At 33.1% G+C, this 24,952-nt stretch overlaps 1 protein-coding gene across 1 annotated transcript in view; it reads right to left on the reverse strand.

Annotated features, from left to right (window-relative positions):
• CEP290 (centrosomal protein 290) overlaps positions 1-24,562 on the reverse strand; it is a 50,835-nt gene extending 26,273 nt beyond the window's left edge. The window contains exons 1-26 of the mRNA XM_059816686.1: positions 24,461-24,562; positions 24,243-24,320; positions 23,388-23,457; positions 23,131-23,177; positions 22,603-22,746; positions 22,345-22,398; positions 21,530-21,550; positions 21,229-21,381; positions 20,685-20,867; positions 20,233-20,322; positions 20,035-20,157; positions 18,061-18,184; positions 17,345-17,517; positions 16,663-16,825; positions 15,907-16,007; positions 15,727-15,814; positions 15,154-15,266; positions 11,993-12,077; positions 10,460-10,602; positions 9,714-9,878; positions 8,562-8,711; positions 7,425-7,540; positions 5,454-5,556; positions 2,521-2,751; positions 1,797-1,970; positions 122-233 (exon numbers count right to left, since the gene is read on the reverse strand). Of these exons, the coding sequence (XP_059672669.1) occupies positions 122-233; positions 1,797-1,970; positions 2,521-2,751; positions 5,454-5,556; positions 7,425-7,540; positions 8,562-8,711; positions 9,714-9,878; positions 10,460-10,602; positions 11,993-12,077; positions 15,154-15,266; positions 15,727-15,814; positions 15,907-16,007; positions 16,663-16,825; positions 17,345-17,517; positions 18,061-18,184; positions 20,035-20,157; positions 20,233-20,322; positions 20,685-20,867; positions 21,229-21,381; positions 21,530-21,550; positions 22,345-22,398; positions 22,603-22,746; positions 23,131-23,177; positions 23,388-23,457; positions 24,243-24,320; positions 24,461-24,562 (3,106 nt within the window). The remainder of the gene's footprint in view (positions 1-121; positions 234-1,796; positions 1,971-2,520; positions 2,752-5,453; positions 5,557-7,424; positions 7,541-8,561; positions 8,712-9,713; positions 9,879-10,459; positions 10,603-11,992; positions 12,078-15,153; positions 15,267-15,726; positions 15,815-15,906; positions 16,008-16,662; positions 16,826-17,344; positions 17,518-18,060; positions 18,185-20,034; positions 20,158-20,232; positions 20,323-20,684; positions 20,868-21,228; positions 21,382-21,529; positions 21,551-22,344; positions 22,399-22,602; positions 22,747-23,130; positions 23,178-23,387; positions 23,458-24,242; positions 24,321-24,460) is intronic.
• Positions 24,563-24,952: the final 390 nt, after the last annotated feature.

The raw sequence follows: 24,952 nt of genomic DNA on the forward strand, positions 1-24,952 counted from the left end.
ATGAAAGACACAAAATAGTTTTGACTTTTTTTGTTGTTTTTTTTTAAGACACCTCAATTTTAAAACGTTCACAGGACATACCATTTGATTTTTAGTGTTGCAATATAACTTTCATACTTGCCCAGTTTAGTCATCTGTTCCCAGGCCTGTTCTACCGTGTGAAGTTTCTCTTTCGTGATCTCCAGTTCCTTATTCAATAAATTTATCTGTGCTTTCAAGGATTCATTCTCACGCTGTATGACAAAAAAGTTGCACGTAACAGCAAACTATTTAACTGTAGCAGACTTGATGTTTAGTATCTATAAAATCCTTTAACAGATTTTACCTATGCACAACCCATTATCTACATATATGGCAACAGAAGAGCATACGTTTTCTCCTAAGCATAAAAATGCTAGTCTTTGCCCTCTATGTTGTATCTTACTATCAACTTGTATTACTGTGAATATTTATCATCAATAACTGTGATTCCTAGAGTGTCCAGAATTAGATGAAGAAATCTATATTTGTCATACTAAACACCCTATTAACAGTGGGAAAGAAAGAAGTACTTCTGGAGGATACTTCATCCTGCACAGGATATTTCATCTTGCACATAAATACATGTTTGAGACCAATCATATGCTTCTTTTAGCTCTTTTAGGCATCTAATATGATGCCAAACATTAGTTTTGTAAACGTTCCCTTACTCCTCCAAATAAAAACACAAATTTCCCCATTAACCAGTAAAACAAATTGAATACTTCATATTAATTTTCAATTTCTAATTTTCTAAACCCATTTTTAGTTTGCTATTGATAAATTATTCTCTAGCTCTGTGAAATTGCTGAAATAGGCAATGCAAGTTTTCATACACATAAAATTTCATAAAATAGAGAAGGATTCATTAATCTTTTAGCTAACACAAATGCACCTACCTGTTCCCAAGCAGACAAATTTAATAGTTCAGTAAGTTTACCCACCATATGTATTTAACTCTTGTCAACCACAGAAACCCAACAGACAAGAACATGATGTGAGTTTTAACTACTGGTTAAACTACTACTTTCTTGGACTATTATTTCTGACATGAAAGAAAAGTGGAAGGTAGTAACGTATCTTTGAAGCCAGCTTCACAGTTCTTGAAAAGAAGTTTCCTTCTACTCGAGAAAAGAAGTTCAAAGGAATAGTTACATATTTGCCGTCTCTACGACATTTTGCAAACACATCGTGAACAATCTTCAGTCATTTACTTTTTTTATAGAAGTAAAATTCCAAAGGTTTACTGCCTTTTGGAACTGAACATTTCATTCTTGTAAGTCAGGAATTAGTAAGAGCACTTTGAGAGAGAGCTTTGGAAGTGTTTACACTCATTCTACTTTCCTTATGACCTCTAAAACTAAAGATGATAGCAAATATTCCTTCTGCCAGCCTTGTTTTGTTAATCAAAGAACTAAAAATACTTTGTGAGGAAAAATACCCAGAGCTTAACTTAAAAAGCAAACAAACAAAGAAAAAAGCCAAACCACCAAAATAATTAAACAAATTGCTTTTATGTATGCCCATTGAAATAAAAGCTCGGACTTCGTGTATGTTTCTTAATCCACCAAAAAATACCAGGTAAGCAAATTAAAATTCGATAGCAACAGTAAGACTGGTTCCAACATCTCATACCCACTATGGAACTGTTAAAACCAGCAGTTCTAGCGTTGGGACTTCCGTTCAATCTTTCTATTATGTGAGAACAAAAACCAATGCAGAACGAATGTATATAGAGGTTTTTTTCTCTTAGGGTTCAAAAATAAATCAAACATTACCTCCATGTGGTCCATATTTGTTGTCCGTTGGACGAGCAAGTTATCTTTTTGTAACACATCTCTGTATTTAGCAGTTAATGCATTATACTGCTTATTAGCCAGTTCTAGCTCAGATAATGGCACACTACCATCCAACACTTTTTGCAGAGCTGCAATCTTAAAGCTAGCCATTTCCTATGAAAATAATCAACACAATGGGTTACTAAGGTCTGCTAGATCTTTTAAAAGAAAAAATAAAATTACTCCATGAAAAAAGAATACCACTTAATATAATGCTTTAGAACATGATACTGGTTTATTTTACTGAATTACTGTCCATCTTTATAAATTGCTTGCATTGACAGAATTTCTCTAGTATTCCAACTCTCTGGGTAATTTTACCAATGGCTGCCTCTCAATCATAAGGCATTGTCAAAAACATATTTTATAACGATGAGTTAATAAAAGCCCTAGCAACCTGCGAGGCCAAAAAGTAAGATTTGGTTTCATATGACACTTTCCTAAAAAGAACTTGTTGAAGCAACTTCAGAAGGGGAAAACTGACAGGTTTTGTATTACGATGCTTATTTAAATACAAAAAATTTTTTGACAAAAATCTATAACAGCGTTTAACAAGTATTTGGGTAACTCATTCAAGAAACTAGTACTGCCTCCATTTAAAAAAGTGTATTTATAGAAAAATTGTAACAATAAAAATGTGTACTATTACTACTATAAACCATACCTTGAATCGTTGCAAATTTCCAATCTTCTCTATAACTGCAGTCTCCATGTGTGTTATTTCACCCTTTAGTTTCTCATTTTCTTTTCTAAGATGCTGTTCCGTTTCAAGTAAAGTGGTATACCGCCTTGTTAGTGACCTTTCATTAACTCGTAAAACAGTTATTTTTCTATTATTTTCTGCAAGTACTTTTTTTGTTTCATCAGGATCCAGCTGAAGTGCACTGAGTAAATTCTGTAAAATAATTTTTTCAACAAGAGCTTTGTACAGAAATATGGTAAAACTCAACTACGTAGACAAGCTTTCTTGTACATTTTTTAATCTAGGTGTAAAAATTCTGGTAATCTGTCTGAAACAATTTCTTTTTGCTAATAAAACATACACACACACATACTCAACACATGCATAAGCATACAATATTCTATTATAAGAAAAGAAAAAAATCAAATCTTAAAAATCAATATTTTCTGAGGAATAGCTGCTAAATACTTCTGACTAATTGGAATTTTCATTAATGCTGACATTTTCAAACTAGAATCAAAGAAATGTATTGGAACAATTTTCTAAACCAAATAGAATCCCTGTGGTTCCTAACAAATGCTAATAACAATCCTACTTTAAGAACCAAACCAGTATTTGTAAAGTAACCACAGGACCCCTCCTATGGAACCATGCACGTGTATGTGTGCACACATATGTGCTTGCGTACATGTATAAATCCAAGGTGTGGAGTGCAGAGAGCGGGGAGAGGGAACTAGAGTGACTCAGGTCGCAGGGCATGTAAGCTTTAGCTTTGCTGTTGCACACATCAACTTGCCAAGAAGACAGGGAGTAGAAACTGGAGCTGTAAAATCCCAGATTCCTATAAGCCTAATGAAGAGTAGTGAGCAGGTAGCTAGAAAAAAAATCCTGAGTCCTGAAGCCATGAAAAAAATCTAGTTCTGTAACAACTAGGAAAGATTTGGCTTTTCTGATCAAGGAGCCTGTTTTTCTTAAGATTTTAAGAGCAAGCAAAACATTTGCATTGATCATTCACAGTGAATTAGTTTCAGAGAAATGTTTAATCTGAAAATGTTCACCTAATTCTAATTAAAATTACACACTAACAAAAAATAATACTAAATAATAGTACGTATTTCTCATGTTTGGATAGGGTATTTTTCTGGAAACAAAAGCTATTAGGAAACAGTAACTTCTCAAAAGTTCTCAGCAATACTTTGATAGCACCGCTAACATCATAAAGCTCCATTATATTTTAAAGACTTTTAAAAAAACAAATCCCAGAAATATCTTTATGCTGCTACAATCTACTCCTGTGACTGTGGAAATGCAGAATAAGATAGTGAGCAGATTAAGAAAAATGGCAAGCGCGCTCCCCTCCCCTCGTTTTTTTAAACATGCAGTAGAAACATCTGCAAAACAATTTCAATTTCACTTTTCTGGAAATATTTAGACTTAATTGCCTCAGGATACAATTATTTTGCAAATCAATTACAGTTATGAACATGATTATAAGCAGGACCACATACCATTACAGTCACCCCTCAGCAGAAGAAAAGGGTTAAAACTCAGCTTTTTGATCTCAGGCATCCACAATCATTTTCAACACCTTATGATATCCTTGCCCTGTGTCTGCTTCTCTAAAAGGACATGTGTCCCATATGTCCTCTGTCATATTTGGCAGCTTTTGGTATCTGCCCAAAGACACCTGAAGCCATCTAAAATTGCACTATGTCTGTGATTAGGCACCTGCATCAATTCCAGGAACTTTTAAAGATCACCTTCTTAAAAAGTTATTTTTCACTTTTCTTAATAGAATATTGAATTCAGTCTTGGTGGAAGTAAATAAAAATAGAAATATTAATTCTGTTTCCTGTCTTTGTGAAATACTGATACATATTTATATATACCTGTTAATATATAAGATGTAATTCAACCTCATAACCTTAACTCTTAGTATAAATTACCGTGTTTTCCATGGGGGTGCCTGCACTACTCCTCCTCCCAATCAAACAATGTGGATAACAACCGCTGTTAAGAGAGCAGTGTGAGCGTAAATAGTGTGTGTGAACAGAATCCTGAGACTGTCTGAGATGGCATTTGCTCAAAACTGATAATGTTAAAGAGGAAAATGACCATCAACCAGATTGAATAGTAACCATAAAATTAGAGACTTGAAATAAAGAAGTAGTCAGCTTGAAAATTAGTATAAAAGCAGCATGAAAACTTCAAACAGCTGGGGCAGAGAGAGTTATAATGCAGCACTCATAACGTAGTTCAGCTTCAGAAGTTTCCCCACTGTCCCCGCATCCTCTGTGCAAGTGTGAATGCTTCCTCCTTACCATGAACCTCAGCACTCCAGCTAATGGACCAGCGGTACCACGTGCAAGAAGTAGGGACCCACATCTCGGGTGTGTGTACGTGACCTTCTGGGGTGATTTCTCGCCAGTGCATGGATTAGCAGACTGCGGGGAGGCGCACAGGTACACATAACACCAGAGCACCCCCACATACACACAGCACCAGAGCACACACAAACGGTGTGTGTACGCAGTCAACCTGCACTCTCAGGAAAGGGGGTGCGTGCCGGTAACCTGAAGGGGCCTGGAAGTTAATATAACTGTGTGAATGTGGGCATGTGGGATGAGAAATATTTGGGATTAATTCCTGAAAGGTGCTTAGAGATTTTTAAGTCTACAGTAACATTTTGTATGTGCCTTAATATTGTGATTTACCTTTGGTATTGTTGATACTGATTTTGAATGTATAGTTCACTGATTGCTAGTTATTTACATTGCACTAATAAACCAAGAAACCACTTCCCTTCTGATTTGATTTGAATTGAGCAGTTTTTCCCTGCAACATTTTCCCCATCTAACAAATTACAGTATTGTATTAAAACCTTTTTGAAACATGAAAGCAACAAAATTACTTACAGAATATGCCTTTATTTTTGTAGCATCCTGTTCTTTTTGCTCTTCTAGCTTTTTCTTTTCCTCTTTCATGTCTTCTGATTCCTTCTGCCAGCTTTCCTTTTGACTAAAACAGTAATTAAATATTTTCATTTAGAATGATGAAAGACTTGATGATTTTTAAAACTATAACTAAAACAGCAACCCTGAAATCTTGCAAACCAAGATACTTATTTTTAGGAGCAACATAATTTAAAAAAGACATTATAAATTCTAGATGGATTAATAAATCTATCCCCCCTGTTTAGGCTGCAGCTGGTTTAATGATGAAAATAATTCTTAAGTTAAAGTGTCTTATCTCTTCTTCACACGTGTACTTCAGTGTAGAGATAGAGATGCCTTACTCCCCAAAAATATACACACACACGGGATTTAATCTGCTTTAAATTACACAGCTTGTAAGGAGAACAAGGCTTCTGCAGTTCCTAAGACAGAATACCTAAGTTGCTTTTAAATTATTTTTAATTAATCATACAGAACAGTACAGTATCATAAGGAAAAGATTACTCGCTCATCCTCTGAGAATCCCCCACAGCACAGTAGTTGGCTTTTTCTTTAAAAGGTGTCAGTTCAAATTTCCCTCAGGAAGTGGACAGAATTAAACTCAGGTTTCCCATATCCAAATTCTGCGTTAGATGTCAGACTGCTAAACAAAAGGGCAGGCAATGACTGTACTATTAACTCAATTTTTTCAATGGTTTTGCAAATCTTTCCTTCTATGACATTCATTTTATTTCAGATGCATAAAGGACATAATTTCCCACCCTAGTTTTTCTATTTCAGTGAAAAACAAACAAAAACATAAAAAGATTTAGCTTCGCTTTGGCCCAAACTACTCTCCTCTATCTACTTTTATTTATTTATTTGGAAACAAAAAAGACTATGAACTGTTTATACATGTCTAATAAGGAAGTTCCTATAGACTGTATAGGCTGGTTTAGGCTAGTTTAAACAAATAATTTATTTCAGGAGGAGTATTTTATCTTCAAAGAAGATCCCTTAGTTTCTTCCATAATGCAAGAAAATGGAGGAAAAGGAAAGAAAATGTTCTGAAACTGAGTCTTTATGGGATGCCAAGTCAAAGAACCTCCTCGCCTAACTTCAATCTGTAACAGGTTTGGAGAAGGAGCCTTGAGTCATCATCTTATCCCTGTCATTGGAGATATCTAATCCAGTAGTAAATGAGGCAGTATATTATAGCCTTCAGTATTTTAAAAAAGCTGTTATCTTTAATGCCTCAAACAGAGATAATGTTACCTGGGAAGTCTTAACTGATTCAAAGAATAAACAGAAGGTCCTAAAAGATAAAACACCCTTATTCCAAAAGCCGTCCGGTGACTGTTCATTCCAATCCAAAGGTAGAGAGGACACAACTGTCTATTACCTGAAGAACCCAAATCATCCCTATGCTCCTAACAGATGAAAATCCTTTTTTTTTGATCATAAGAAACATTTTATAGAAATTAGATTCAATGAAGCATATAAAGGAACTAAGAGTCTGAAAGAAAACCAACTACCAAGTCCTGATGATCTGAAATTTTGTAACAGAGATCTCTGATTGTATTTGGATAAGTTTTCCTTCCCCCCCCCCCCCTCAGAAAAACTGCTAGGACCCATACTTGGAAGGAAAAAAAAAAGAGACTGAAGAGGCCATAATATTAAGTTCTAACAAAATACAAGATATCAGATGCAGAAAGCACAATGCAATCCTCATTATATAGTATGCAATATGAAAAAAGTCCAGCAGAAAATGTTTTTGTAAGAATTTTCTGAATCCTTACAGGACTAAAGAAAATATATGGAGTACATATCCAAGAGCAGCAGCATTTATGACATTAACCAAAGAACTACTTCAATACAGCAGCAAATCTCGTATTCAAAATTATTAAACATTTAGATAGTAGAACTTTCATAATTCAGAAAAGAGAACAATACCTTTGATATTCTTTATACAGCAAGCCTTGTTGATGACGTATTACTGCAAATTTTCGCTTATAGTCCCCTACTGCATCTTCTAATTGTTTAAGTAACTGTTCTTTATTTTCCAGTTCCTAATGATTATTTTCCAAATGAAAATATTGAAGTGATTAATATACGTTTTAAACATGAAAGGATTAATCAAAATGGCAGTTCTCCCTTGTGTTTTTCATTATAGATGCTTCTATCATGAACTGTGTGAACTGCAGATATGAAATGTGTATTTTCTTTACAAGCAACAGATGAAAAAAAAGTCCAATAAACTTTGGCATTCATATTAATAGGTGTGAAATAGTGCATAACTGCACTGTGGATTACAGCACTCAAAGTTCAAAACACTATGACATGTTGCTAGCCCACAAAGAATACTTTGAATAATTGCATGTCTAACTGGAAAGTGATGTTTTCTTCTCGTGTTCCCAAATATTATTCTACTTTATAATCATATACAGTTGAAAAACATTCTCTAATCAACAAAAGTGATCAAAGTGAAACAAAATAATTCAGTAATAATAAAAAGGTAAGTTCTTTTTACTCCAATTCTCAAAGAGTTAATATTTCTTTACTATATGGTTGTCTGCTATGCTTCCCGTGGGAATCACTGGCTCCGGTTTCAATGTATTTATGCCTCTTTTTACAAATGTTGACATATTTTTGACAAATAAGGGAATGAAAATTCATATGGTAAATAAATAGAGACCTTTGCTGTACAGAGAAAAACTGTTCAGAGTAGGATTTGCACATGCAGACTCAGGTGTGGAATCCAGACAGCAGTAAGAAATAATTTCTCATAGAAAGAGTACAACTGCAGAAGTAGAAGGAAAAGTGGGCAAATATTTAGATCAAAATTCAGATTTAAACCAAAAAAAATCTAAATTGTCAAAAATTTAATAAAGTATTACCTTCCAGGTTTACAACACAGCAAAGTATTTACAGCTCTAAAAAAATAGAATAGCCCAAAGAGTTTACTGGATGTCAGAACTTCAAAATAATTTTGGAGAGTTCTCCCATGTCCATACATGGCATGGAACTAGATTTTGGAGGAATTAGCTATATGTTACAAATATTCTTGATATCAAGGAGTAAATGAGTTACCTGTATGAGACGTATTAAATATTCATTCAGAGAGTTAATCATATTAACACTTGAAGGAACCATTCCTTCTGGAAGATTCACGGTTCGGAAGACAATATTGGTACCTTCTGACTGACGTAATAAGCAAATTTCATTATTCAGTTGTGCAATCTAAAGAAAATAAACAAAAATATAAAGAAGTAGCTCTTGGTATTTAATTAAAAAATTTTAAATAAAAAAAATCACTGATGGAAAATATATTGTTTTCCTATGCTACAGCAGCTGTTATTAACAACCTAATTCACTTCCACTTATATTCTAAAGCATTCAAATGCTCTCTAAAGCAACCTTTTCAAAATGCTGTGATTCCATAAATCATTACATGCATGATATCTTAAGCCAAATTTATCAAATGACTCCAGCAATCAGGGCAGCTTCACATATCTAAGGATTCACCACAGTTTTATTCCAAATCATTTAAAACACAGTGCATTTCTATTCCTTTTAAAAAGATGAAGCTTTGGATAGAATTATTGCAGTGGTTATTTGACGGTTTACTCTAAATAAATCTTTGCCTTTTCATTTAACTTCTCAAAAGCTCTCTGGTTCTGTACTCTAACAGTACATAAGACACTGTTCTAGAATATTAATTACTGGCAAATCTTTTTGCATCAACAAAGCTGTTGTAAAAGGCAAATTTAAATTTGGCTTCTTGTAAGATAATATTCCATTCCTCATTTCTGCCCTGGAAGAAGGATTCCACAAATTCAATTGTACAACTTAAAACAAGATATAGGATTTTAGAGAATGATTCATCATTTTAGAACACTTAATCTCTGTTACTTATTTATAAAAAACAAATGCAAGACTACTGGCTTTTTGAAGAAAGAAATCTGTGAGCATTTTTGGGCACAGGTCTCCCCAAAAGACAGGCATGCTTGGTGTTTAACATGATAGGATATTCCAAGGATAAAGTAACATTAAGAAGAGTAAGATCTGAACTTAAAAAGGACAAATTGGTAGATCCAATACATAAATTTAATTAAGATTTGTATAATTACACTGTTCACATAAGCTAAATTCAGTATCTTATAGATTGTGTCGTTTTGTTCTAAATTATCAGAGAAGCCACTTTTCAAGTACAAAATAAATTGTATAAAATAAATCGTATACCTTTTCATTTGCATTTGCCAGCTGATTAGAGAAATTTGTTGCCTCCTTCTGAGTCTGTTTCAGTTCCTGTCTTAATTCTTCATTTCGTCCTGTAAGCTGGTCAACCTGAGCTTTCAAGTGCACACTAGCATCACAGATTCCCTCTGAATTCTTTGACTCCATTGCCTAATGCAGTAAACATTTGATTAACAAAACAGAGAAAAAGTGCAGACAAGCTTTGTTTTTTCATAATAAACTGGAGCCCTCAAGTTTAGACTACATGAAATTAGAAAAAAGCATGAAATTTTAATGCTTTAAAATCTACTTATCAGTTTCCTGATGGTATATTTGCCATAGACAGTGATTTAAATGGTTAAATTTCCCTGTAAAAACACTGATTTTTTGGCGAGATGCTTGAATAAACAATTTTTCTTCAACATTTCCTGCAGGTCCCATAGAGATAAAAGACATGCAAACAAACTTTTACATAAGCTTTATGACTGTCACAATAAACTTGCCAGACAGTTTTATACTATCCAGCTGAAATTTTTTTAAAATTTTTTTTATTGGCAATCTCTTTTTGCTGTATATTTTTAATTTGCATTTTTAAAGAGGTATCACACTATGTACTCCTACTTGTAATTAAGGAAGTCTATGTATAAGGAAGCTACTGTTTAATTATACAATAACTGAGTAATTGAAGAGAAAAAAAAACAAAACCCTGTAAAACCTATAAAGCTAAAGAATACTTTAGAAAGAAAGCTTACGTTAACTAAACGATCCAGACTAGGGATTATTAAGGCTGTTTCTCCTCCCTTCACAGTAGGATCCTTCTGCATTTCCTTGACAGCTTGCAGGATTTCTTTCATTCCTCGTTCAAGCTGTTTATTCTCTTCTGATAATTCTTTTACTGTAATAAAAATTGTAAATGTGTCTAAAAGCACTTAAAAAATGAGTTAAGGTTTCCTAGGACATTTCATCATAATACTTGTTGATTTGATATATAAAAAGAATGTTCATATTACATATAGACATAACCAATTAGGAAGTTAAAAGTAGAGCTGCTAGGATCATCTGGAGAGTGTATTTTGGTGGAGAAATACCAACAAAACAATAATGAAATGCTTCATGGGAACACATTTGACTTTATTGAACCTTCCAGTCTTCAATGCTTCCTGACACCTTTTTTCACTTCTTAGTAGCCTGTCTGACTGGCTTTCACAAATCCAGAAATGTGGCTATTTTGGAAATGTTTGGGTGTAACAATGAAGTATATAGGAATTGCCTGAATTCCTGCTGCAGACTGGGAAAAAAGAACATTTACATTATTTGGCTGTAATAAGGACTCTCAAGACATACAATTTTCCTGCCGCCACTAGTCTGTCAGTGGAATGTCAGAGTTTCCAGCACAGAGCAAGAAGCTTGGAAATTTTTAAAAAAACAGAAAACCTGTCAGGACATTCTCTGCATCTTAACAATATGGCTAACTGTCCTGAGGACCCAGGAGTGAACTGCAAAATTTAGAACAGTTTGAGCAGTTTCACCAAGTGTATTTTGAAAAGTCAAAAAGAATTTTTAGAATTCACATTCTTTGGGAAAAAATTAAGATTCTTGTCTGGAGAAATTAGCATTATTTTTATTTCAGAGTTTGCAAGCAGTGCAACTTCAGCTAACATACGTATATACATAAGCAGCAAGTGGCTTTAATTCCCCAACACTTCCCTGGAGCCAGAAAAGCACTACAATTACACAAGTAAATTGTACAATTGTTATAATTGGGATAACTCACAGAATTAAAGCCCTTATTAGGTCTGATTCAGGAAAGAAAAACCATGAGACATGCCAGTTTAATGTATTTAGTATGAATAAACTATGTTTCATTTACTATCACTAATTTAAGTTTTAAATTAGCAACACTATACATGTATTTATACACACACGAAGATATACACTGATATAAACACAAAATTTAAAAAAAGTCACTAATGAGAATTCAAAGAAATTACGATTCAAAAATGCCATTTACATTCATTGTTTTGTAATCATTGTGTTCACACCTGGACCAATTCACAACCACAATTTCCACAGTTCAGAAGTATATCAGAATGATTGTATAATAACATTCTATATACACAGCAAATTCAATCATTGTGAAAGATACCAAAGTAAACTGCATTTAAAACAGAAAACATAAAGTCAAATATTTGTGGTCACAATTACAGAAACAGAACAACTAAATAAGCAAAGTATCTGCAGGTACCTGATAATATTCCCTAGTCTTAAAACAGGTTGCAACTTACATTTAGATTGAAATTTGGCTATTACAGTCCTGTTCTTCTCCAGATCTCTCTCTCTCACACTTAGTTCATTTGTAAGATACTCGTTCTATACAAAGAACAAAGAAGACTCAAAAATTGCAATTTAGGAATTTTAGTATTAGAATTTTTGTTAAGACTCTGTGGTTAAATGAGAATAAATGCTTGAAAATATTGCTAATCCATATATATTCAACAGTGAAATTACACAGTATGTAAACCAAAATAAGGTGTTACACTGAAGGTAACAATCAAAGACATAGCCTCATCTTCACAGCAACAAAATTATCAGGAAAAAATTATTTAAACCATGAATAAGCTTTATATAAATATTTATCCTGTTTCGTTTTTTTTAAAACGTTGTACTACCTGCACTGCCTGTCTTCTGCATCTTTCAAGATTTAATTCTGTATAACTATTTAGCATACTCTTGATCAACAAATCTCTGGATATCTGCCCATTCTAAAAAAACCTCAACAGTAAGTTATTAGTATAGGATTCTATCTCCATTTTTATATAAAAAAATTATATTTCCAAGACTTATCTTCCAAAATATAAAAAAACTTTTTTTCTACTGAAAATGCAATTAGTTGGCATTACTCATTCCACAGCTTGGCTAATACAGTATTTTAAGAGAAGTCACAACAGCAAAGCATACTCCTCCAGCATGGAAAAACTGTTGTATAATTGAAAAAAGCCTGATGTATGTAGACTTATACTTTCCATTGATGAATTACATTGCTCAACGGGCCTAATAGAAATGCCATCAGTTCCAAAACATTTCAGTTAAAGATAGGAAAGACCTATTTGCTTATCTTATACATTGTTACTGTGATGTTTCCTCATCACATTCTTAGATGGTTTCTCCCAGGCAAAATATACACAGATTCTAATTTTAGCAATCTAATGGTCTAGACCCAGCCTTTTTTGAAATTTGGAGTATACCTTCATGAAAATTTCCCAGTCCATATATGAACCTCCTCCCTGAAATGCAATGGCAACAGAGATTGATTCACTGGAAGAATTACACAAGGTGTATCTGATATAACACTGTCTAGGGAAACATGTATTCTTGGGTCATGCAGCAGTTGGAACAACAGTGTGGTACAGACCAAAAGTCTGTGAGACTCTGAGGGATTGGCTTGATCTATGCTCCAAAAGTATCTCTAGCAACCAAAGCAATGTCCTCCACTACACAGAAAACTAACACAGCATTTCATGGTACCAATTTAGGAAACTACCAGTGAATAATTTTTTTAGATGATTTATCATGTGAATAAAACAAACCACAGCAAGCATCCTGAAATCAACCTGTTCTTTCACTGATTATAAAAAGGTTTGAAAAACCCCTTTCAGAACCTAAGATTTTATCACTAGAGATCATTTTAATAAATAATAGAATTCTTAATTGGAAATCTTTTTTTCTGAAAACAGATATACATTGTCTTTGTCAGTTGGCAGGGAAATGGATAAAAGGACAAAAGAACCAACTCAGGAACTTCTTAGATGTTTCTCAGAAGGAAAGGCCTTTCTCATTCCAAAAGTCTAACTTTATACCATGTGTTCTCTCTGGAGGTAGGAGATGTCCTCTAGTCAAATAACATCTGCATCTTTTAACAGAAATCTCATCTTCTATCTTTCAAACCAAAGGACTGATTCAGTGCCTACTTCATTCAACTAATGCTTGTAAATTACCATTTGTATTTCTCCGTCTTTATTTAAAACAATTTTTAAAAATAATCCTCAAACTATGTTGTTTAAAATACAGTTGCAATAATTAATTTGTACAAGATGCAAGACTGTATGCACTAATAAGAAAAGTGATGAGTACCTTGTTTACACAAACATGTGTGAGGTCTTAAAACTGTTCTCTCTTTGTACCCATCTATGTGCGTGTGCATGGGTGTTGTGCAAACTTTTTCCACCAACAGAATGAAAATATATGCTTACATTTTTCAATCCCATGTCAACAAATAAACTGCAAATTAATGACTTGTCACTTTTTTTTAGAAGAAAAAATGCCAAATTCTATTAGAACTATCCTATAGCTTTAGTTAATAAAAATGAAAGTAAAGTAACACTTATTTATTATTTGTATTTATCTTCTAAATAACTGCAATAGATATAAAAATACACACACAATAAAGGTGTCTCACCTGTGATCTAAGAAGGGCTAATTCTCTCCTCAATTGCTCTACGAGATTTTCAACAGGATCTACCTGACCTGAGTGTTCTGACTGTCCATTTTCAAGTTCACTTTCCAAAGATTTTACTTGCAACAATTCTGTTAGGCATTTGTTTCCTTCTCTATCTTCTTGAAAGGTAGTTAAATCAGAAAACTTTACTGGCGAATAGTCTTGCTTATTCTTCAATGTTATTATTCGTGTTTTGTGCGTTACTGGCTTTCCAAGAGCAGATGCACAAGGAATCAGAGAGTTTTTGCTGAGAGATAGTCCTGGGCAAAAATTTTCCTGACCTGTCTGGTCTGAATTAGAAGTTATGGACCCTTGATTCTGAAAAGATGGTTTGTTTCTGTAATTTCGGTTATTTACCTCTGAGGTCTGACACACTCGCTGATAAGCAGGAAATGAACCTGTGTAGTCTGATTTTAAGTCTTTTGACATCTCTCTATTGTCTGTATAATCTGTTATCCCTGATGTCTGTGTGAACTGTAGCTCTGGTGGTACGAAAAGCTCTTTTATACTAAAAGTTTCAGAATTACAGTTGTCATTAACTAGCTGCCACTCTGTCACATGTTTTGAACCCAAATGAACTGAAGAAGTATTTCTATTTTTTTCCAAGTGATCTAAATTCTCAAGTATGCCAGAAGTTCTTCTAGGTAGATTTCCCACAGCCTTACTGTTTTCAGCTAGATCTTTCTCTGCCTTTAAAATTCTAACTGGTGCTTCTCTATCTGCAAGTGTGTTTCCCCCTTCCACGTTACATGAGCTGCTAGCCTATATTCACAAAAAATATAAAATATTCTTTAGTCTTCTAAAAAAATTACCAATTATTAATTTTTGGATTTTTTAAAAGCAGTTAATAAAAGCACCTAGAGAAATATATGAACGGATATCTACAAAATAACATTTCTATTTTGAAAGAGAGATACAATAAATGTTTATGAACTTGCTTTATGAACCAACCTTTGCTTTTACTTCAGCAAAATCACATCTGTTCAAGAAATCCAACTTCCTCTTATTCATTCCCTTCTCTTCGGTAAAGCTATCGGTTATCTGCACGTCACCAGCATCCAGTCCTAATTGTAGTAAAGTAAATGTACAAGTAATAAATGGTTACGAATTTTTAATTGGTGTCCAAACAAGGGAATACATTCCATTTAGTATATCTGAGTTCTAGTTTTCTACCTGCAAAGTAGGGAGCTGTAAACCTTTCCATCTGAGCACATTATGCTTCCCTGTGTGGCACAGAATTGAAATTTTAAGATTTTTGAAACACATACTTTACATAGATTTACTGGAAATCATGGCGAGTCAAGCCAGTGACACAACTCTCAGTGATGCATTACTAGCTCTCACAAGTCAAAAAGCTACTGGGCTGTAAGACTACGGAAATACAAAACCACTTATCTCTTCCTACAGATTCAATGAAATGTATTTAGCCTTGTAATTTAAACAAATGAGTAAATATAACATAGCTATATTAATAAGTATAGACAGCATGTTTTTGAAACAACAGTTTATAATAAAAAAACCTACCTATTGTTGCAACTCTTCTTCCTTTCTCCTGAGCCAACTTACGAACCTGTTTTTTCAGTTCAATTCTTTCCTCTTCTAGTCTTTCAATCTGCATATTATTATTCACAGATCAATATTTCATTTTGTTCAAATACATTTTTGTTATGTAGCTCTTACACAAAAATAGGACTTATCACTTGCCTCTTGCAAAAGAATCTGGTTTTCAGCTCTATATTGCTGTTGCTTCAGTGCTTTGCTGTTTCTGAATTCATTTAAATCAATCATTGTCTTTGGCTCAAGACCTAAAACACAGTATATGCTGTATAATTATTCATTAAGGAGGACCATTAATGTTAGTAATCATTAGAATGCAGTTAATTTAAATCAGAACGTAACTAGTCAAGTAGAATTAAAAAAATACGATAATTGAATATATAGAAGTATTTCTATATACGTACACACATCTTATGCTCCATGTAACCAGAAGAAAGCATAATTTTACTTCAGTTACTCAAAAACCAAAATACAATAAAATGCCACCTAAAATTAACTATATTTATGATAAGATTCTTCTCTGTAAAAATAAGCCTGTCCAAAGTTTTCTCTGAGTTTTTCAATCTAGCATTACAACCTCAGTTGTTATGGTTTCCAAATACTCTATTATGAAATTAATTGAGCAGTGTACAGTCAAAGAAGAATCAAAACAAAAAAGCACTACAAAACCTATTCTCCTACTTTCTTCAGTCAAAGTAACCTGTAAGCCAAATTTAGTCATGTACATTCAAGTTTAGTCATGTACATTCATGCAGTTTGTCCTAACTAACTACTTGCAAATATTAGCAGAATATACAAAATTATTTCCAAGTAGTTACTTAGTATAGCAAAAGATTTCCATGATATAATGTTATTTCAATTCTTACACAACAAATAACTGAAAACATAATGGGTATAGCATACCTAAGCGCTCTCTGAGTTCTTCATTTTCATCAAGAAAATCACTTATTTTAAGTTCAAGTTTATTGACTTCCTTAATTAATGTTTCAATCTCATGATCTCGTATTTTGATTTGCTTTTTTAAATCTTTTATTTCAGCAACAGCCTCTTCCAAACCATATATACCCTGTAAAAACCCAAATTGAAAGTAAAACAAACCACCCAACAGAAGATATAGGAAAATAAATTATGAATCTGTCTTTCATCATTACACAGATAAGAAACAATGTTTTTCAACCTGTATTACTCTTCTGCACTATGCTCAGTGAAAAAGAATTACTGAATAAAAAGCAGATCCTACAAATCTGTCTTTTGACTACAGAGGAGTCTCTGCATATTTCAAAACTGAGTCTTACTACATGATCCTTTGAAGAATCACATCTTAAGTGTTCAATTACTGTTCAATGGACTTCAGAAGCTCATATGAATGTTAAAACTGACAACTTGTAAAAATCATTAAGTATGGCTAACAAATTGCATGCAGTCAGTGACCACTAAATGTTATTAAGAAAAGAAAAAAAAAAACAACCCAGCATCAGAAGTCATTCATTTAATTTCTAATTAGAACTCAGTCAATAAAAAAAGGAAGGACAAAATGTTCTAAATGTGTATAAAAATACCCTGTCCACTCTGACAAATTGTTTACCAGCTCATAGTCTCTCATTCGTTTCAGAGCCTCAACAAGCTCTTTATCCTTTTCTCTAGCATCTGCTTCTGCGAATTCTGCTGATTTCTCAGCCTCCTTAGTTCTCTCTTCTAGCATTTTTAACTTTTCTTGCATATCCCCAATGAGATTCTGCTGAGCAAGAGATGAGTGACCTGGAAAGAAAAACCTTGATCTGTTTACAATTCAACTAGGAATTCTTGCTATCAGCCATTAAGCAAGAAAGAAACACTTCAGACGATGTTATAAAGAAGATCTTAATTTTCTGCTCTTTTTAATTAAGTAATTATAAAAGACTACCTATGAGAGGGGTTTTTTTTCCCCCTAATCATTCATTCAAACAACATTTATACGAAGTAAGTGCACATAAGGGACATCAGAATTTATTCTGAATTGCATGAGACTCCTCATTTGCAATTCTTCATAGAGCTGAGACCTTTTATGTTATGCTCTAACCTTTGCAGACCAGGTATAGTTTTATTAAGCACTGTATTACCCATAAAACCCACTGAAGTACTGTGAATAAATTTAAACTCTTCATGAATGTTTAATAAATGGAAATGAACAACAAAAAAAGACGACTAATATTACTCAAATACTGCAAATATTTTTTCTGTATTTCTAGAGGAGAATGCACAGTAAATTTGTGGTTTCGTATTTTCCTTTCCATAGATATTAAAATAAAATGGTCACGTTACCTTTATCTTTTTGGAGATCATTTTTTAATTCCTCAACAACAAATGCATTTTGTTCCATTTCTTTGGTATACTGTTCGACTTGCTCAGTAAGCAATCTTATCTGAGCATCTCGCTCTTGCACACCCTATACATGCAAAAAAAGAAACCCCATTTAAGAATTCTTCTTTATTGACAGGCAAGCTACCAATATAGAACACCGTACAGTAAATGAAGAAATTAAAAGTAGCTAATACAAAACAATTTATAGAACATCAAATATACTGTACTTACAAAATAGAGTTCAGATATTGTCTAGAAGTTGGGTATACAAAGGCAAAGCAGGAAAAATAAAAGGAAGAGTAAAAATAAAGCATTCAAACACACACACAAAAAGCAGTATTTTAGTATATCAATTTTAAATGGAGCAGTTCTCTAAGAGTTAGCCAATGTATGATGAAAAGTTTCAGACAATACAGGTTTCTTACAGCTTCCTCACAAACAATTGCCAGTGGGAACCGAGAGATAAAAGTTCAAGATTGGGAGGACTAACAATCCATCATATATGACACCTGTATTGCAGACTGCCTTTCAGCAAGTCACCCAACTCTTAAAAATGCATATCACACCTTATTTTGCATGCATATAAACCCATAAGTACATAAAAACTGTGAAAGTGACTTCTAGTTATATTATACTATTTCTGTGCTTATACATGAACTTCAGAAAATCACAGAGAGCTTAACGTTATTTTTTCTGTGCTGAACGAAAAAAGAGGAAAAAGATAGAAAAGAGAGTTAGAAAAAAGTTACAGAAAGTAATTCTAATGTAAAAATCTCAAGAGCTGCCAACCTTACTTTATACCAATGTTATGAAAAAAAAAATCTCAGGCTTTCTTAGAGGACATATATAACCACATTTCAAATCTGAAGGTAAAAGAGCTTAGTAAAGTTGTAAGGAGCTAAACATAACCCTTTAGAATGTAAATGTACACTGAACCATAACAAGCTCAGTCTATTTTGAGCTAAAACACAGTACAATAACTTGATTTAATTTCTAAGTGTCTGCTTTATAAATTTGCTTATTTCCACAAAACTGTTCAAAATGTCATGCTAATGACGGTCATCCAAAAAAGCAACCTCTACAGCCATCTAGTCAACTAAAACCAGAGTCAACAACTGCTTATCAAAGTGACTTTCAGCTGCCTTCCTCTCCTGACTGTCAGAGGCTGATTTGTACTTAAGGTTTTTTCTCTCCTGAGAAGCTATCTGTTCCTCGCTTTGCAAGACTGCATAAATATATCTCACCATACTGCTCAGTCTACAAGGGCCCAACATGTAACACAAATGTCATGACATATTTATTTAAAAAACTTGAAGGAAGGCAGGATATCATCCTGGTATCATACAGTATGCATTCCATAATGTATATTTCAGGGTTCCTAATGGGCTGTGTTATTTATTCATTCTTTTTATGTTTTACAAGAAAGTAGGGAAATTCAAAATCATAAAGAACCATGTAATTTTGCACGAATATGAGAGATACTTAAATTCAGCTAGCTCTATCATGGGCTGAACCACAGACTTAATAGTATGGCATCAGGTGAGACAAAGGAACACGAAAAATTAAAACACTAGGTAAGACTCTTCCTTGACTAACAAATTTAGAGAACAGAAACTAAGCTATAATTTAAAAACATTAAATTAGGAATGCTTAGATGTTAAAGCAATCACTCTACTAATAGTTAGAAAAGATAAATATGAAAGTAACAGAACTAACTACCAAGAGCTCAGTTCATACCTACAGCAAGAGAAGTCTCCTTTGTACACTATTAAGTTAACTTTGTAGTAGAATGAATCAATCCATCTCATAATTCTCAAACATATGTAATACATATTCTAGTATTTGCAAACTATGAAAAACTAAATAATTATTTGGTCACTAGCATATTTAGTGAATGGCAATTTCTGTGTGTGTAATTTCTCACACAGACTTTACCTGCTGAAGGGCCAGTATACTGTTTCTGTCTACATCAAGTTGGGCCATTTTCATTTTCTCTTTCAAGTTAAACAACATTTGCTGATACTCTAGGAGTTCATAATCTTTTGAAGCTAAGATTTTCTGAAAAGAAGATAAAATATCATCAGAACACTTGAAATAATTCCTAAAAATATTAAAAAAAGTATCAAAAAGTACCTTCCATTCTTCAACTTTTGCATTTACAGCTGCCATGAGTGGATCGTCTTCCTCATTCTTTGCTTTCAGCTGGTCTGAAAGCTCCTGAACCTAGAAATACCATTTGGATGAACAACACATCACAAAAATGTTTTGCTATAATTGCTATAATGTTTGTATATGTACAAACACACTACATCAAGCCAGATTAGCATTACAGCAGCAAGGGAAGGTCATGACTCTTAAGAACAGAGTATGACTAACATTTTGTACATAAAAATCTCGTGATATGCAGTCAAGTTTTAAAATTTGCACCAAATTTAAAGATCACATTACTTTTAGAGAGTGTTATTTCAGTAGAGCGTGTGTTTTTAACTAGATATGTTGAATTTTTTTTAATTTATGGGAAAATATAAAAATACAGTATAAACCTAAAAAAAAAAATATATTCAATAATAAAAGTCAGTTCTTACTTGAAATTTGTACTGTTCTTTCTCTTTTCTTAACTGATCCATAACATTATCAGATTGTTGCACAATTCGTTTCATTTTGTTATATTCATCAGTCATCTTCTCCATTTCTTGCACTGATTCCTCAAGATTCTTCCTCATTTCTTGATTTTGAATGTCTAACTTCTCATTAGCTTCAGTCAAATTCTGCAAAATCAAAGAAAAACCTGCTCTTAAAAAGCGCACATCTTAATACCTGAATAAGCACTAATTGATAGTTACCTTAAATGTAAGACTTGAAAGTTTTACATGAAATTAGCACGGAAGACAGTATTTCACCTCTAGATCATCAATTTCAACAAATCCTAACAGCAAATAAAAGACACATCTCCCATTGCTAGTAACTTCATTACCTCTGTCAGATTCACAGATGCAGAGTATATGCATCATAGAACCCAACTGCATTACTAATTCCACATGACTTGATCTGTAAATTGACATAGCTTTGTGAAAAACACTGTTGTCAGTAACAGTCTAATAAATACCCAATAGCATGCATAGATTTTACCTGAATTTCATCCAAATACTGGACAAGCTCAAAGTTCTTTTTGGACAACTGTGTTCTGTAATCAGAATCCTCTCCTCTTCGTAATAGAATTGTTTCTTTTTGAGAATCTATTTGCCTCTGATAGTCAACTACATCCTGACGCAATTGTTCATTCTGCACAGAAAGCAATCCAAACTTAAATCTATTTTGAAGAGTTGAAGACAAAGTTGTTGCTTTTCTAGCAAGCTAACACAAAGAGCTAAGACAGTCAAAACCCATCCAAATTCCTACAGTCTGCTCTTAAAAAACTTAGAAGCCTCACCTTTTTCTTTATGCGTTTTTTCTTTGGATTAAAAAGGAGAGAACAAGACCAAAAGAACAAAGCATGAAAAATTAGAAATTATGTTTGCTTTAGGAAGACTAAATAGGAAACAAGAAAGAGACAAAATAAAATAGTTTTCTACATACCTGTGCATGCATGTACGTACATACACACACACACGTAAAAGGGCATTTTGAGGAATGATTCTCCAGGTTTCCCCCCCAGACATTAATTTAACTTTTGCTGTCTGTTTTATTCTCTCAGAGGCCAAGATTACAGGTATTAAATGCTATAAAACATGCATTTTTTTCTAAAAACAGATAGCAAAAATGTTTCAAGACAATGATTAAAAAAAAATTCCAATAATAATGTTAACTCTATCTTTTCATTTATTGTTATGTTAACTTCTAACTTTTTATAATTTTCTTTTAACCAATCAGACAGTCTTATCAAAAGCAGCTAGCATAAACTGAATCCTCTCTAATATCTACCAAATCTATTTGTCAACAATATTTAAGAAAAATACTGAAAATTCAAAACACAAAATCCAGACAAAATTAATGCATAGTAGGACTATGTAAATTCAAAGGTAGACAGCTCCTGACCTCAATTAACTAAGTTTCATTGGAGCAGATGTACTATGTATTTGTTAAATGTGATTAAAATTCCATATTCTGTTTGTACCAGTAAACAGGAAATGTTCTAAAACAGAATTAAACATCATGCCACATGAAAGATTATAAATACAGAACACTAATAATATATTTATAAATAAAGTTAAAAATACAGTAAATCTGCAATAATTCTTTACTAACCTCTCTCCTTAATCTGATGTTTTCATTTTCAGCATCTTCATTTCGAAGAGCAAGCTAGAACAAGATGGAAAACCTTTATATGTATCACTAACACCACAAACTATGAAAACGAAGACTCCATAAAGAAAACAGAAAATGAATGCACAGTGGTCCTACTACATCAGTTTTTTTAATTTCAGAGGCTCCTTTCAGAACATGAACTTTTCCAAAGATATGCCAGAACAGCTTTTAGAGATGTCAAGCTGAAATCCTTCTTACCTGTTCATTCACTTTCTTCTCTTTTTCCAATTCTTTTTCTGTATCTGTTAACTGTCTCTCTTTTTGTTCTAATCGTTTTTCCAGTTGGCGGATCTCATCACGCAAAAAACGAGTATCACGACCACCAGCAGATCTTTGTGCCGTCTTAAGAGCATTAAAAGAACATTGTAAATATAGTACAGTTCTTCAAAATAGAAAGAGCTAAAATACCAAAGCAGATGCTAAGACTAACATTCCTAATGTTCAGGAAATGCAACAGGAAAGGCTCACTAGCTTCTTTCAACAAAACCCAGAAATCTCTAAAAATAAATGGGATTTATTCAAGTATTAAAAAAATATACTTCAATATATATGCATAGCTCTTTGCAAACCTGAGGCTGGTGAATATTCAAAAGCCAATAAAAAGTATTAGCTAAAATAAAGGGCTATTACATCTCTTTACTAGATTAACATACTAGTCTAAAAAAACCTCATTAAAAAAACCCCACCAAACAGCACTCTATAAACTAACAAAATTTTAAAACATACCTCTAATTCATTTCGAAGTTTCATCACCCTTGTTTTAAATTGATTTTCTGTTAAAATAGAACAGATACAGTGAATTACCCACAAGGTAAAAAGTATATAAAGCAACAATGGTTAAACTTAATCTAAATATTTGGCTTCACTGAAGCAATTCACTTCAGAGCAGTTGGTATTTTATTCAGTTCCCTAAACATAAAAAAACCAACCTAAAAAATAAATTTAACAAATCATTTAGGAACAGCATAAAAAGGCTTGCTTACCACATTTGGCTTGCTCTTCCCCAGCTTTTTCAACTTCTTCTAGTGCCAGCTCTACCTCTTGAACTTTCATCTGGGGAAAAAAGTATAGGTAAAGAAAGAAGAAATATTTACTACTAAAGTAAATTAAAAGATTTTTAGATAGACCTCATGTTTAAAATGATGACAACATTTACAAAAGAACATTGATTTTCTCTCTTTAAACAAATGAAACCACTTCCATTTTTCCTCATGCTGACAATTAAGAAGTTCAAATTGCTGAATTATCTTCTTTAGTAAATTATTCTACAGGGCTGCCTAAACATTCAAAAGCATACTGCTGAGAATTAAAAACAGTAAAAAAGCCTCTGTAAAACCAATGTGCTAACCTATGCTGCTGTTATTTCTTGCTTTCTGTACATTTATGAGTAAATACAAGGAAGTATGATAGATTTATAGGATCAGTTTTAGGATGGCAGCGTTCGTTCATTCATGGTGACATTTTTACTTACCCTAAAACATCAACCTACCACAAAAACTTACATGAAAGTTAAAATCATTACCAATAACTTACAACATCTAATCAATTTTTGAGATATTTGTTTGCATCTTCTATCTATAAAACTAAACTTCCTTAATTATATAACTGTGTTAGTTCTATTCACTTTACTTCCCACTGCTACGTGCCATAATCCCAACAGCTACAAGAGATACTCTGATGCAAACACACATTTAGCTTAGAAATGCCCTTAGGAGTAACCAGTGTGTTCAATGCAGGAGAAGGAAAAAAACCAAACAAACGGAGAGTAATGATGCTTTCATTTAAACAAAAAATAAAACGCATCTGCAGAATTGTAGAAAGTGAGGATTAATACAAACCTTCATTAGCGACTGAGTAATTTTAAAAAGGTGTATCAGTTGTTCCGGAGTTTCAGTTTTTAAGTCTTTCCCATCAACCTAAGGAAAGAGACAACAGTGTTTTTATACAAATATCAATGAAATTCACAAAATAAATCATTTATGTATGTGAAGGACCAGAGACAGTTTAGGGAACAATGCATAATAAAACCCTTATGTTCTGTTTTCCCCTTGAGTACCTTGGACATGGTCTCCAGCAATCTGTCCGCTAGTTCCTCTTGATGAGGCAGAGCATCTGGATCAACTTTCATAAGCTTCTTCCAATCTAAAATGGGTGCCATATTGAATTTATAATTTTTGCTGGAACAAAAATTAAAATAACAATTATCAGACATTATCAGTGCCAATCAATTTTATGTCAAATGATTTAAAGGAGGCTAGCAACTAAATCACACAAGATGATTCTAATAACTGTATCGATTTTGTAACACTGATTAACATTGTGTTCACATTTTGGTCTACTGCAAACAAGGAGACTATAGCAAAACCATTTTTTTTAAGTTAAAATTACATCATGCATACTCAATGAATTTGTGACACTAACAGTGAAGATCAGGACACATGTGAAACCTCTATTTTAACTTTAATATCCTTCTTTTCCTCCCTACTTCTCAATGTGGTATTTTTATGTTAATGAACAAACACAACTGAATGCCCTCTGAACCAGCCCT

This window comes from Gavia stellata, chromosome 4 (genome assembly GCF_030936135.1).
Source record: "Gavia stellata isolate bGavSte3 chromosome 4, bGavSte3.hap2, whole genome shotgun sequence".
Classification (NCBI taxonomy): Eukaryota; Metazoa; Chordata; class Aves; order Gaviiformes; family Gaviidae; genus Gavia; species Gavia stellata.